This window comes from Clinocottus analis, unplaced genomic scaffold (genome assembly GCF_023055335.1).
Source record: "Clinocottus analis isolate CAN_PGR_092001 unplaced genomic scaffold, fCliAna1.0.p SCAF_16, whole genome shotgun sequence".
Lineage (NCBI taxonomy): Eukaryota > Metazoa > Chordata > Actinopteri > Perciformes > Cottidae > Clinocottus > Clinocottus analis.
Window position 1 is genome coordinate 8,826,310 of NW_027175887.1, and position 15,385 is coordinate 8,841,694.

Here is a 15,385-nt window from a genome sequence, read left to right on the forward strand (position 1 = left end):
TGCATGAAACCACCTGTCTCCCTTCATTAATCTGATCAAAACACAACTCTGGTACACTATAAACTGTACAATAAAAACTATAAATTTGCATTATATTCAGCTTTGATGACTGTGGAACACTATGAATAGATCAATCCATGCACTACTGCATCCGCGTGTCGTCCGCTCAGGTGGGTCACATTCAGAAAATGTGTCAGTCTCGTGATTGCTGTCCGAGGTGCTGATCCTGGACCCCTGCGGGGCTTTCAGGGTCCCCAAACCGCAGGGCATGCTGCTCTATGTGCTGCTCTATGTGCTGCCTTATGTCAAATGATATGCAATACAAGTAGTGATATGGCTGCGCTATCAGGATAATGACACTAAGCAATGTTAGAGAGGTTCCAGACTGGGTGGGTGAGAGTATACTACAGACTTCCACTTGATTGTCCTGCTTCGCGTGCCGTAGGAATCACGGACACACTGGCTGTGGACATGGTGGTAGACGGTTAGCCTGCTAGCCATTTTTGGGCTGTTTATTATCATGGTAACATGTTCGGTAATATGTAATAGCGTGTCTGTTGATGAAGGAGGATGTGGAGGGGATGTGGCTAAATAATGGGAAACGTTTTTGGGAGAAAGAGTCGACCTACGCGTGTAACGGAGCAAGACAGAGCCGTTTTGGTGAGCTGAGAGCGGGTGTAGCAGCAGCTTAGTCCCGTTACGTTAGCTGGCTGCGAGGAAACATGGACTCACGTCAGCCGACGTGTGAGGCATTGTTTATCTAATTCACACAGAAGTCCTTTGTTGAGAGGTCAACGTCAGCTAGAGAAAGGTGTTGTCCGTCATCTATGTGGGCAATATATCCGACTGCATGTACTACAGCACTCTTATTCCTTTAATTGTTTTAACAGATTGTCAGATATGTGGTAATCCAACATATTATACAGACATGAAAATAGTTGTTTTCTATTAATGAGTTTCCCTGCTGGGTATTACTACAGCTGTTTAACGTAATTTAGGATATGGGTTACTTCATTACTTAAACATACACCTGCCTTTGTGGTTTCTTCCCCCAGCAATTGAAGCAGCAGAGAGATAAGCTGAAGCAGTACCAAAAGCGAATCACCCTCCAGCTGGACAGAGAGAGACTTCTGGCTAAGCAGTTGCTAAAAGATGGAAAGAAAGAGTAAGCATCACACAAAGACTATGTCTTTGTTTGATCGTATATGATGTTATGCACTGTAAGGCTGACTTTGAAAATAATATGCTCTTTGCTGTATTGTGTTTTTTTTTTATTCTTGTCATTTGTTATTGTAGAAAAGCTCTGCTGCTTCTGAAGAAAAAACGGTATCAAGATCAGCTACTAGACAAGACTGAAAATCAGATATCAAACCTTGAGAGGATGGTAAGTTTTGTGCAATTAAGCTATTTGATGCTATCACAATTTAAGTCTTCAAGCCCCCATCCCATCAAATGTATAGTTCATGCAATTGTTTTAAATAGCAAGGATGTTCAATGGGATGTGAAATATTACAATAAAAAGTAAAAATTTACATGTCATTTATATGTCATTTATCTGACACTTTTATCCAAAGCGACTTACAATAAGTGCATTTAACCGTGAGTACAAACTCAGAACAAGAAGAATCAAGAGAGCACAATTTCTTCAATAAAGTCAAGCTACAAAGTGCTATCAGTAAGAGCCATTTAAGTGCTGCCAAAGTGCTACTGCTACTGTCTTTAGTCAGGGTCTAGTCCAAAAATATGAGTTTTTAGTTTGCGACAGAAGATTACATTACATTACAGGTCATTTAACTGACGCTTTTATCCAAAGCGACTTACAGTAAGTTGTAAACACTTTCTGCTGTTCTATCCAAATCTTCCAAAGTTTGCTTTCTCATGTTCTACTTTCGGATTATCTGCTAAATTCAAGATTAAAATGAGCTGGAAAATGTGCAGAAAATGATAGCTGCTATCATTACCTTGATTTAACTTAACTTGTTTTTTGTACGGTACATGGCATGTCTGAAATGCCATATATGACATCATCAGCCGCCAGCCACATGTTAAAGGAGAGAATTAAAGGAACATACATTTTGATCATCGCTAGTTTTTGTTTGTTTGTCCTGCATGTTTGTATGTGTGCATTTTTTATGTTTTACATGCTAATAATTGTCAACAGGTTCAAGATATTGAGTTCATGCAAATCGAGATGAAAGTCATCGAGGGACTTCAGGTTGGCAATGATTGTCTGAAGAGTATGCACGAGGTAGATATACTTTCATGCTTGTTCCTTTCCTTTTGTGTTTGAAAATATTTCCTTTCCCCCCTCAAGCTTTAGATATGTGAAAGTATACATCAATAATATCAAAGTTTTAACTAATACACTTTATTCAATGTTATCCTTTCGGCAAGGGTTGAGCAGCGAAAGCTTGTGGTTTGTGTTTAGCATAGCTGCTGCACATTGTTTGAAGATTAAGGATTAAAAAATAAAGCCTTGACTACAGTGTGGTCAGCGCCAGATCTGTACGCCGTATCCAAGGATGTGCTACAGCACATCCTTGGATACGGCGTACAGATCTGGCCCGGAAAATCACAGGCTCGCCACTTTTCAACCCTGAAACACTTTCCTTCTGTAAAATGAGCTTCTTTTTCTTGTTTGTGACAGATCATGTCAATTGAAGACGTGGAGAAAATCCTGGATGAGACGCAGGAATCAATTGAATATCAAAGGGTAAATGTCTGCTCAATGTCAGAAACGTCCATTTGCACTTAAGGTTGAACTGATTCGATGTTAGTGGTCAAAGGTCACTGTGAGCTCACAAAACACGTTTGGGCCATAACTCAATATTTCATATGCCAATTGTGCAAATTACAAACCAATATCTAATAGAATAAAATGAAGAAGTGATGACATTTTTGAAAGACATTGATGTAACCTACAACATGTCTCGTTGCCCGAAGCAAGGCGGTAATTCTAAATGTGGTTGATAACATTTTAATAATGCCAATATCATAATTGCGTAAGAATTTTAACATCTTCCTGTCACACTACCCGTTATGATTAGAGAACAAAGATGATCCTTTTCCAGACCCGCAGTAAGGAAATTGCAGGATTACAGCAGCAAGAGACACATAGTAAAATCAAATAAATAAGAAGTAATATAAATAAACAGTAAAATAGTAATATAACAGTAAATAATCTACAATATAAGTATTATATATACAGACAGAATACAAAATGTATTTAAAAATGCATTTATCTTGCACCAGCTGAAGTAATAATGTATTTATATGGCACCAGTTGAAGTAATAGAACCTTCACATTGTTCCTACACATTGTATAAATAACTGAACATGTTTATAGTAAATCAGCAATAAAAAAACACAAGTTAGTCAAATTGCTGTCGGCTTACATATTCTTTTGCTCCTGCAGCAAATAGATGAAATGCTGGCTGGAGAACTGACGCAGGAGGACGAGGAGGCTGCTTTAGCCGAGCTGGAAGCTATCACTCAGGTGGGCGTTGCGCTGCATGTTTAACCTTTATTAATACAGAGAGTGTTTGGTGACCGGTGCGTGATCTGTTCCTGGAACAACCCTCTTGACATTTATAGTTACACATGCACGCACACACGCACGCACGCTTCCTCTGGTGCAGTGATGTTGTTCAATCTGTAAATCAGAGTTAAGTGAAGTGCGGATTTCAGACCCAAACTGCATGCTGGTATTTTGACCAGATTTGTTCATTATCTGTCTCTCGAGGAGAGGAATAAGTGGAGCAAAGTTAGAGGCCACAAAAATCATAATTTGTATGTAATAACAGGCTGTTTAATGGAAACAGTTGTTGGGATGAATTTGGTTGATTGCTAATAATTAAAACCTCAGCAGATGTTTCCTCTTTTGTGTTCTAATTGCCATTCCAAATGACACACACTCTCAAGCCTATCAAACTCCACAAATTATTATCTTTCACACTTGAACACAGACACAGATTCTAATTCTGAGTCTTCTCACTTAGACAAAAAGGCAAGATTTTCAGCTTGGCAAATAAATACTTTGGTGCCTTTCTTAGTTAATCACTGTGACCTCTATTATTTTAATGAGTATTGTAATTCTGTCCCCTTTCCTGTAACAGGGAGAAGACGTAACACTTCCAGAAGTCCCCACTGAGCCCATACCAGAGGTCCCAGAGGCAGCTAAAGCTGAGCCAGGTACAGTTTGTTTTTCTTACTTCACATCATGAAGCTTTCTTTACACACTTTGTATATTTGTACAGGTATGGTTGCTAGATTCATCTTATTTGCTTTACTTTTACTTTCTTTTCTAGAGAGGAGAAAGGCAAAGGACACGCCGGACAGAGAAATGTTAACAGCCTAGAACAGAGTCAGAATGTGGCTAAGAGGAGGCTGTCTTTGTACGGATGGGCACTCTGGTTATTTCACTAGGTTTGACCCGCACAAATCAGTGCTCCCCTGAAGTATCTACATAAAGGATATGTATTTGCAAAGCAATGTCACATTGTAACTGTTATGGTTATGGCGTAACACAATGAACAAACACATTTTTAGATGCTTTACACTATCATTTCAGTTGTTTTCCATATTAAATTGAGTTGTGGCCACAATATGTTTTCTTCTGACTTGGTACGTTGTTCACATTTTCATCTTGTGTAGCATGCTTTCTCCAGAAGGGGGCACTCTTTGCTAGCTTTCTTTTGACTAAACAGTTTACGAAACAGGTGTGTTCATTCACATCCCATCAGTAAAGTGCATGTGGTTATTGGCAGAAAGTAGAACAAGCTTCTGTTGCTGATATGTGGGAGATGTTTGACAAGAAAACCAGTATGGTATTTACAATCCTACACTAAGTGGGCACTTAGACTCTAATTGCCATGTACAATGAAGCTAACACAAAGTATCCACTGTGAGACAAACATGACTGAAAACAGTCAGAGTATGACTCACTTACAGACGTCTGCAATGCATTTGTATACATAGAGTTGTAGAGAATAGAAACTTCATGGGGACAACCGTCATTGTGTAGGTGGCTCACAGTATAGCAACAGGGCGCACAACTGCCTTTATGGCAAAGGCGGAAATCAACAAAATGCACCATGCTGGTATGGACATGGAACGCTGGGGGTAGAATGCATACTCTAAATCTGTCTTTTTTGTTGCTGGATTTATTTAATTTAGTGCAGCCATGTTTTATCAGAATGATATATGAAGGAAAATAAACATATTTCATTTGCTCCTTAGCTCTGAGGACAAAATGACAGTGTCCCTCCTCTAGTACTTAATCACCATGTGCAGTGTTTGCCTAGATGATGATTTCAGATGGATGTGAATAGATATAAGCAATTATATAATAAATACGTTTTTCTGTATATTTAAATATTATTTTTTTTATTCTGCATATTATAGCAATGGTGGAGCTCAATTGGGACAGAAATATGGGGGGCGTGCCCCAAATGTGCACTTTGATAAGATGGTGATGCATTCTGACGCTGTTGGAAATATTTGGTTTAACGGTTTGAATGAAGTGTGCACATGCTCTGGATCCATGTCAACATGGAATGTACCGGCATATCATTTTACTTAGAGGACGTTATGCTAGCCTTTACATAACAATTATAATTATAGTAACAATTTAGTTGTCCTATTTAGCAATCAACTAGATGACACACCTGAATATCTTTATCACTCACTTGTGCAACGTGTAAGGATTGATATATCCTACACGACACGTGCAATATGCTACTTTCTGTCCTTTAGTGTCATTCTCCTGCGTGTTGGACAGTATTCCCCTGCGCTTTTTCTGCTGCTGCGCGTCTGAACAGCGAAAAAAACGAAGCTGTCGCGGAGACCGTGAAGGCAGCAGCGGGCTGTCAGCTGGGGAGAGGGAAGGTGTGTTTAGTTGGAGTGGGGTTTCGGGAGCGCAGTATCATCTCCCTCTCACGGGCGCGTCGCCTCGCCTTTTGTTTCAGCAGACTCGTGTGTTATCCAGTCGACTCATTTTACGCGGATACACGTTTGAAAGGAAAGAACCGTTTATGGTCCTGGCTGAAGATTTAACGATGTCTCGCACCGACGAGGTTCACCGCATGACGGAAAATGTCTATAAGGTAAGACTCGACTAATGAGTAAAGTTTTCAGGTTCATAATGATCATGATTATTCCGGCTGTCAGACACGGTGTGATTCCACCGTGTATCAGATTTATTTATTTACTGGCCAACGCATTCAGAGCATTGTCGCTTTTTTTTTTTTTTTTAACGATAATCTCTTTAGGGAGAGGCACGTAGCTCACAGTTGGTTGTTTTTATTTAATTTTTTTTATAATTAGTCTTCAACCTCCACACATTTCTTCTCGAAACCAGTTAAGGTAATTTAGACAACACCTCTCAGGTAAAAAAAAAAAAATGCCCCCGTTCTCACTCAAGCAAACTTGGTCGTTCATTCATTCTTTTCCTACGTGTTGGCCTATTGTATCCTATAGTGTTCAGACGAGTGTTGAGGCTATTCCTGAGAGCTCAGTAGGTTTCTGTAGCCTAGCTTTCATGCCCAAATGGGGACATATTGCATTCCACGAGTCAGTTTTCGGCGAGCAGAGAAGGTTGGGCTGATTTGTTGCAACAAGTAAACATTTGCCCCATAGGAGTTTCAACATTCAAACCTGTTCTACCTAAAACCTTTGGTGAAGCCTGCCTGCAGTGGTAAGCCTCAGTACTGGGAAAACATATTCTCAGTCCAAATAGTATTAAAAAGTAATAGTGCCGCATCCAAGCATAATCTTTTTTTTAAAATTATTTGATCATTTTATCTTCAAACGCAGAACAAATTATTTCCTTAGATCCCCAAATGTTTCAATTTACAATGACGTAGAATGTGGGGGATATGTCATTTATGAATGCTTGATACATTGACTTGACTATGGAAAGTGTTGCAGATTGCCTTTTTCTGAACATCTGATCCATCCATCTACAAATCCTTTCAGTAATTGTTGCTATGTAAGTCATTGAAACTATGGGTCCAGGCTTTGGTTTGTGATGCCATGTTTCAGAGTTGCAGACCCCCACTGGAGGAATGTCAGTAAAGCTTCAGGTTGTGAGCACTCCACACCGCCGTGTCTTGTGATAATCCGTTTCTGTTTTTATTAGAGCTCACTGATACTGAAGGAAGCCGCTTTTAATATATTCTCACTCGCACTCAATAACCTTTCAATGGAACTTTAATTTAAACTTCCCTCCAACCCCCAATCCAGCTGTAGTTCAGCTAACAGAAGGCCAAGGATGGGTCGAGGGTAGCTGTTCGTGCTCCTACAGGGGATACACTTATATCGGTAAGGAGGTCGGATGAGCCAAGAGTGACTGACGACTGCTGCTTCTTTTAGAGCCAACCAGGGAAGCAAATGTTTCAGGTGGCTATTTCTGTCCTGAATTGGTCACACAACCTACAGTGTATCCTTCTTTTCACTGTTGGGTTTTGTCCAAGTATTTACACCTACTAATGTGGGCTCATCAACACAGACACTCTGTTGGTGTCTGGATCCCGAACCCTTCGGGGGGCGACTAGTCCCTTCAGAGATGGTCTTGCTCATTCAAGCACAAGCCCAGCAGTGGGGCTCTTTCTCGAGGGTGAAAGCACCCTGACAGTCCTGACAGCCGAGAACGCTGATGGGCGGCAGGGTGGAGGGACGCAGACCTTCTTCCACACTGGGGATCTGACCTCGAGGCAAAAGCTGGGACGTCGCAGAGTCATCTATAGTTGCTGCTTATTTGGCATTCCTCGTGCTTTCTTCCCCGACTGTGTTTCACTGCACGTTTTTTAGGTGCTCTCAAAACCACACTGGTTTTATTTTAAAGTAATGCTGATTTGTTTTATAGATAGATGTAGGCGTAAATCAGCTTGTTTTGCTGCTGAACTTATCTACCATTCAAGTGCAGACTGTCAACTTTCTTGAGTTTGTCAGCCACATTGAGGGGAGGGGACAGTAGAGCTCCAAGACTTCTGAAACCTGAAAGTGCACTGAAAGTTCACCCTGTCATTAGTGGCACAGACAGCAGGGCACAATGATTGGATGTGTCTTCACATAGTGCAGACGGAGACTCAATATTGATGTCCTCCCCAAAGTCCTGTTCAGTCTTGTACCTTTCACTCTTTGTGGCTTTTTGCATGTTTATCTTATTGTTTGCACTGATGATTAAACATGGAGACTCATGCACCTCCAGCTGCTGGACAATCTCTGAACAACAACTCACTTAACACTAACTTTGGGAGGGAGACAAATGGGTCTTCCATAACACTGACTGCCCGCTACAACCCTATAAAGCCTCAGTGGACCCTAATTGTTTTCGTCTGCCTAATAAGCACACAGACCTCTCCTGAGAGGGGAGATCAAAAAACGTACAGCGGCTGCAAAGTCACTGCAGCCAGCAGCTGGGCAGATACTGAGTAATCGCAGAGGAGGAGAGGGGGGTAACTGCACCGCTGTGACTCATGTTGGCCCAGCGAGTTGAGAGTGTGTGTTTAACAGGGCTGGGACTGTAAGCATGGTGAGGGTGAGACTGGAGATTCAGCATCTCCCTGCGAACGTTATTCCATAAAGGCCAGAGGCACTCCTTTTTTATTTTTTATTTTTTTACTCTATGCTAATCAACAGGGAGTCAACCCGGTGAAACCCAGCAATCCTGTGTGACTCACTTCAATTCTCCTCCCTCACATAGACAGTTCTAGACGTGGCGAATGACATCTAGTCATTCCCGCGCTGACGGGGTGAGACGGATACTTAAGTGTGTGTGTGTGTGTGTGTGTGTGTGTGTGTGTGTTTCACAGTCATATCCACCAGCTGGCCTTGTCTATGGGTGTGAGAGAGAGACGGTGACCGGGTCAAGCCCCTTAACAGCCCGATGGATGAAGTCTGAGCGCTGTGTGGGGGGAGGGGACACATACACTGAAGGGAACAAATCATACTACTGTGTTAAATTGGTCTATGACACCTTTTTAATCGCTACCATAGCCCTCGAGGTTGCGTTGAAGCGAGGCGGTTGAGCACTCCCTTTTAGCACTTTTTAACTTGTGTTTGTTCAGGGTCTTTGTCATGGAAGGTTTGTGTGTTGCAGGTTTAGAACACACCCTGGCAGGTAAGCGAATGGAAGGGTGTGTCTCATCTCCTACAGCCCTCAGGACAACACTCATTTTCCCATGCAGTGCCACTCCCTAATTGTCAACACAGCCTGGAAAGCCATGGACGCCATTTTCTCAAATGTCTGTTATGAGGACGACAAAATATTTGTTTGACGTCGACCAGATCAAGCGTGATACTCAACACCCTCCGGCTATAGGATCTTCATTGTATCATGAGTTGGATATCGTCGCAGTAGGCTCTCTGTTTAAAAAAAACAACTGATCTGAACTGCAGTTTTCCTGCCTAAAAAAACCCGTTGTTATATAATAGATTTCTCTCTCAGTTAAAATATTGTCGTGACATTCGCTACACTCGATTGAATGATATTCTGATAATGATAAGAGGACTAACGGTTCCACCACAATCTCATGTGGGAGATCTGAACAGGTGGTCTCTTAGCAACAACGTGCCATTATTCTTATGTGTTTCTGTCATATCATTGTGCAGAAAGATGTGCCGTCAGTGAAGGGCTGGAGAAGGCGAGTGAGTGAGTGAGTGAGAGGGAGGAAGAGCAAAGGATTTAGTTTCCGAGTTAAAAGAGAGATGTTGGACGTGTTGTAATTGATGTGAAATGCTTCATTAAAGGCCCACTGACATTCCTTCAGTGGGGGTAAACCAGCCCCGTCTCCTGAATGGTGCTGCGTGCTCGTGCATTAAGAAGCTGTCGAGAGGCCCTTGAAATGATGTTGCCATCCGTCACGTTATTTAACTTCTTTTTTTTAAATTATAAATATATTTTTAAGAAGGATATCAAATCAGGCACCACTTCCCTTTTATAATATGCAATTTAATGGAGTTTCAAATGACTTCAGCTCCTGAACATCTGCCTCCAGAATATAGTGTTTCAACAAGTTTATGCCTGCTGGCGCCCGGGGCCTTGAAAAGATTGCATTATGTACTGCGGGAGATATCATAACATTCATTGCCTGTGGAACAGCAGATTTGTTCCCTGTGCCTTTGACTGCGATGCAGAGAAAGGACTATTGCTCCACACACCCACCTTCTCTGCACGTCCGGGGGTGGATGGTTTAGAGACATTCTCTCTTTTCTTTTGCTCATCACTGCTTTTTCAAGGACTGAGACTGTAGATGTTCAGTGCTAAATCCAAGGCTGCACCGCATTGACTGCAAAAGAAGCTTCATAGCCGTAGCTGACAGAACGGGTTTATTCAAAATCACCTTGTAAAGATAAGATAAAACGTCGTCGTCCATGTCAACGACGTTACAAAATCTCTCCATTAACGTGGCGATCGTCCAAAATGTTACTTATGTCCCAAAAAAAACCCAGCACACATGAGGATTGACTTTTCTTTATAGAGTGCATTAAAATGCTTATTGTGGGAGTAGAAGAGAGAAGGAGATCTAGATGGAGACATTCCACATCCTCGTTGAAATAGTCCCTAATTACTGTGCAGGGTGAAGCTGTAATTATACAGACTGGAAGAGACACACAGAACATTGCAGTAAATACTGTGGCAGTGGACAATGGCCTTACATTTATAAGTCACGGACTACAGTTAACATGCCTGTGGCTAGTGCGACTGTGTGTCTCTGTGGCAGATGCTGCTGCTTTCAGTAGCATTGGCCACCCTCCACCCACTGGGCTCTCTGAGCCGGCCCCCACAGGGTTTCTGTGTGACCCAGACCGGTCGTGCTATTGTTCATAAAGTAGGAAATTTGCTTTGCATACCCACATGGTTTGAATGTTCTTATTTTTGGAGAGTGCATTTACACCCAGAACCCTTACCATTGGGATGTAAAGTGACTAATGCAACAGACTCTCACTATCATGGCGTTCCCTGTACTTCTAGTGTTTTTGAACAAATCATCAGCGTCTCCTATTTCGATCATGTTCTCGCTTGTCCCTGTGCAACACCTCACGAGGAGACATGCATGCACTTTGAGTTTGCGTTTGTCGAGCACTAGATACACGGTGTCCCGTCCATGTAGAGCTGTGTTAAAGTGTGAATGTGGCAAGGAGGAGGTCACAATACATCCATAATAGTCATAAACAGCCTTCCTGAAAACGTCAAAGCTGCCATGCAAAATGTGAATTTTGCAGATATCCTCTTCATTTAACAAGTGAAGCAACCCACACTTAAAGTTGAAGTTTGACATTTTACAATGTGTTGTTGTTTTGATGGTCATTTGGAGAAGTAACAATCTTTACTGCTGTCAGTTTATTACCTTTCGTCTTTCACGATTCATTTTTATGTATTCAAGAGTAATGTATTTCTTTCCTCCACCAAAATGAACGGGTGTCAAAGAACTGAAGCTAGCAAATACGTCTGGCTCTTGGTTGCTGTGGTAACCGGTGCCTGTGTTGGGTTAGTTGAGGGCCTGATGCCGGGCTGAGTCGAAGGGGGAGGTCGCTCGCACTGGCTGCAGATGACAGCAAAGCAAACAAACACGGTAAATAGTTGGTCTCTGGCGAGCAAATGATTTGTTGTGCACTGCCAGAATGCACTGCAGATCGAAGGTGGGGGCGGGACAAAGAGCCTATGAGAGGGGACTTGTTTTTCCTTCTCCACCTGAGACTTCTTGTAGATGACTTTGGGGTCATCAAGCCTCATGTCTGATTTGAATCTGACACAATTCCATCGGTACAAAGCCTCCTAAAAAGGTCTGTTTCTGACGAACATTTACCAAAGTGTAAGAAATGCTTTTATTTGCAAGGTGGGAGGCACCTCCAACATGACTAAGCATTTTACTCCCACATGACGTGGCATGCGTTGTTTTCGATGTTTATAGATGCATCACATGTCGGCTGACTGGTGGATATTCGTCTTCGGCATTGCACGTAAATGATTACTAATGATAAGCATGTACATTTCTCCTCCTACCTTTTTCAGCTTTCACATGCCACACAGCAAGGGGTGTGCAAGGGGTGTTTGCATGGCAGACAAAGAAAAGAGCATGGGGTGTCACAGTGGACAAGCATTAGGCAGAGAGAAGGAGTCAAGATTTACCCTCATGGAGATGAATCCTTTTGCATGCATCCAAAGGTTTGAGTTTTCTTGATGAGCACAGCGCTTGTCTGACAACACGAGTCATGTTGGACATAATCTCCTTTCACTGTTAAGTTTACGCTGATGTTTGCAAATACAATTACCTACCATAGATGCAGATCAACACAATTAGCCCTAAACTGACAATGGAGTCCTATACTATTCTTGGTTCTGGTGCTGGGTCATGAGTTTCATGATGACTTATCCAGCTAAAACCCATGATTGGATAAGTGGTCACTAATAAGCTGTAAGAACTAGCGCTTATTAATGAGGGTAATAAGCTCGAGCTGGACCAAAAGATCACAAGAGGCCACTTTTTATTGTTTTGTCTCTGAGTTATTGCCAAAGTCGGAAGAGACGCAACTTTTTCAACTCATTGTTTTTAGCATGAGAATAAGCGCTGGAACTCCAGCAGTTTTTGCTGGAATCAACAAACAAAGTGTTGCCTTTGTGAAGTTAGAAGAACGTCTTTGGGTCCTTGTCTGTGTTTGACGTGACGGATGTGCAATAATGTAGTCTGTACTCTTCCATAACAAAAGAACACGCGAGTTGCTCTCAAACAGCACGGGTTTCTCTCAGCCCACGATGTTTAGAAGTTTGCTCTTCTCAATACAACTTGGAAAAGACACAATATTCACATGGTATTCTTGGACTTGCTGTTTGCTATGGCTTCTATTAAACAAGTGCTTGCTGGGACTGCTGCAGTATTAGTAAGGCTTTAGGTATGCAAGAGGAACAAACTTCTTCTTGGCATCTATGCATGAATGTGTACCTGCAGCTTGCTCTGAAATCAGGATGTGATGGTATGCGTTTACTTTAGAAAGTTCTCTAACCTGTCTTTGAGCTGTCTTACAAAAGGAAGCTGGCTGTGTTCCCTTCACTTGTGCCGTCGCTCTGCAGGAATTTTCAGACTCCAAATCCCTTGCTGTGTGGTCGCCCGTTATCTCAAGGGAATGCCACTATGTTGCACTGAACCGATGTTGATCACGTTTTAATAAAAGTTTGCCTCTATCCCTTAGGAGGAAATGAGTCAAAACATTGACGTTACTTTATTCTTGAGCATGAACTTTAGATTAAATTGGCATTCCTCCGGCTGAATGTAATATGATTTGTGCGGAATGCAACCTCTCACAAGTGGCTGTTGTCTTTCCAATAGAGCATACAAGTCTGCCATTCTCACTTATGACAGCAAAAGGAATATATATATTTTTTATTTGTACAATTCGTCATAAGCGGTAACTGGCCTTGATACTAAATTAATTAATTAGAGAAGAGCCCGAAATGGCAAGTAAACCAGACTGACCCTGGACAAAATACTCCACAAATTCTTTGCTGTTTATGTTTAACATTTAAATCATCACTGACTCAATTGTTAAATTGTTCCTCCATGTACATTTTATACAGATATTTCCATCATGCTCCTAAAGGCAGCATGGTGTCTTTCATGCATTGCAAATCTATATACTCATCATCTACTGCACCAACACGCTTCCCCTGCGCAAAACTGAGTGGTGTTATTTTAATTTAACTTAATTTCTTGTGCACTTGCATGTTGCATGTTGCAACATGAATTTGTAAAACTGTTGACCGTTTTTAAAACCAAAAATTAGGAAAAGTGTTTACTTAGCTTTTTCTCTGCCCCGCTGTTTTTTTATTTTCACTAAACAATCCACAAGTAATGCCACTAGTTTTATCCTGTAGCTTCATTTAATAACATAAAAACATGATGCCATACAATTAGCATTTTTTTTTTTTTTCAACATTATGTTCATGTCGTGTTCTCCTTTCGCGTGTGAACATGTGCAACACAGGGTTTTCCCCAGGAAACCACTTCGTCGAGGTGGTGAGACACCCAGATCCTGTGGTGTCTCTTCCTGGTTCGTCCTTGTTCTTCATCAGTGGAGTCAACCAGACGGGAGAATACACAGAAACCTGACCAGTTTCTCTTGGCACAGAAGTTATTTCATGCTAAAGGTCCCAGCTGATTGACACCCTTTATAAACTCACACTGCTTCTTATTGGAAAAGAACAGACGATCTGTGGGGTTGTCACAATTGCATCACATGACAGCCGTTTCTTTTTTAAAATATACATTCCTATACATTACATCATTAAGCTCGGCTGCCTGTCGCCACGTGACGTGCCACTACAGTTCTCACAAATACAATAATTGGTGGCTGCAGTGCTAATTCTGGACATTTTCAGGTTTGCGTCTGGTTGCCATGTAGAGGAGGAGCTGAGGAGGAAGGAGCGAGGCGAAGGCGTGAAGGAACAGATGATGATGATGATGATGATGATGATGATGGCATCCTGGCTTCTGATTGCGTGTGATTTCCTTCTGATTCTAATCAGCTCTGAAATTACCTCCCTTGCGTGCCATTACTGCGTTTTTGTTTGTGTGACGGAACAGAACGAGTGGAGATGGATTAATATCCCATAGTTTGAATTGACAATATATCTCTCACACACACACACACACACACACACACACACACACACACACACACTGGGCTTGTTTGTTACTTCCATGCCGAGGAGAAATTCATATCAATCTTGTGTTTGCAGTCTTTAATGCTCGTACTCCCGAGTTCTCCATTTTCTTCCCGTCTCACCTCACGACACAAATTGGTGTCAAACTGATTTTATGAAAGTTGTAGGAGACAATTCTTTGCCCTCATTTTAATTGTCTCATTTACAATATTTGGCCTGAGTGCTGATAATTAATTAATTCAGTACTTGTGGAGGCAGCCGCAGAATGGACAGCTTCTGTCTCTGCAAAGGAAGCAAAGAATTACACTTCAGCTGTGACATAGTTCTTATTTCATTGCTTCTTTAAGTGAAAGATAATACAGAGGAGTGTTTCAATGGGAAGGGGTATACAGTACATCATTACATATACACATGTTCTCTTAATTCTTGAAATATTCCATCCTTGCAATTCCCTCTCCCTCCATGTCGCATAATGCCAAGTGCTTCCTGGCCCCATTTCCCAATTAAATGCCACAATTAGGGTAACAATGTAGTACAAGAGAACTGGGATGACACATTTAGCAACAATGGGAAGAGATGGAGTAAGAATCAACCTCACAGTTTTTTTTTATTTTGTATTATGTGTCTCCTCTACACTCCCCCTTAGCTGCATGTCGCTGCAAACTCATCTCTTATGTAATAGTTATATCCGTGGCTAATCATCTAATGCTTTAAGTTCAATAA

At 41.7% G+C, this 15,385-nt stretch overlaps 2 protein-coding genes across 9 annotated transcripts in view; both read left to right on the forward strand.

The window, feature by feature from the left end:
- The first annotated feature begins 450 nt into the window (after positions 1–450).
- LOC137786722 (charged multivesicular body protein 6-like) lies at positions 451–4,715 on the forward strand. The gene is made up of 8 exons (XM_068578787.1): positions 451–660; positions 1,056–1,165; positions 1,297–1,384; positions 2,162–2,248; positions 2,648–2,713; positions 3,416–3,496; positions 4,116–4,191; positions 4,308–4,715. Exons 1-8 carry the CDS (start codon positions 595–597, stop codon positions 4,355–4,357), a joined length of 624 nt encoding a protein of 207 aa, XP_068434888.1. The 5' UTR covers positions 451–594; the 3' UTR covers positions 4,358–4,715.
- Positions 4,716–5,829: 1,114 nt separating this feature from the next.
- The window catches only part of LOC137786763 (BAR/IMD domain-containing adapter protein 2-like), a 47,409-nt gene continuing 37,853 nt past the window's right edge, over positions 5,830–15,385 (forward strand). For 5 of the 8 annotated variants that reach the window (XM_068578855.1, XM_068578856.1, XM_068578850.1 and 2 more), the window contains exon 1: positions 5,831–6,104. In XM_068578855.1, the coding sequence (XP_068434956.1) occupies positions 6,033–6,104 (72 nt within the window). In that variant the 5' untranslated portion in view covers positions 5,831–6,032. Of the gene's footprint in view, positions 6,105–15,385 lie in introns of all 8 variants that reach the window. The other 3 variants (XM_068578848.1, XM_068578849.1, XM_068578853.1) reach the window with 2 other exon arrangements.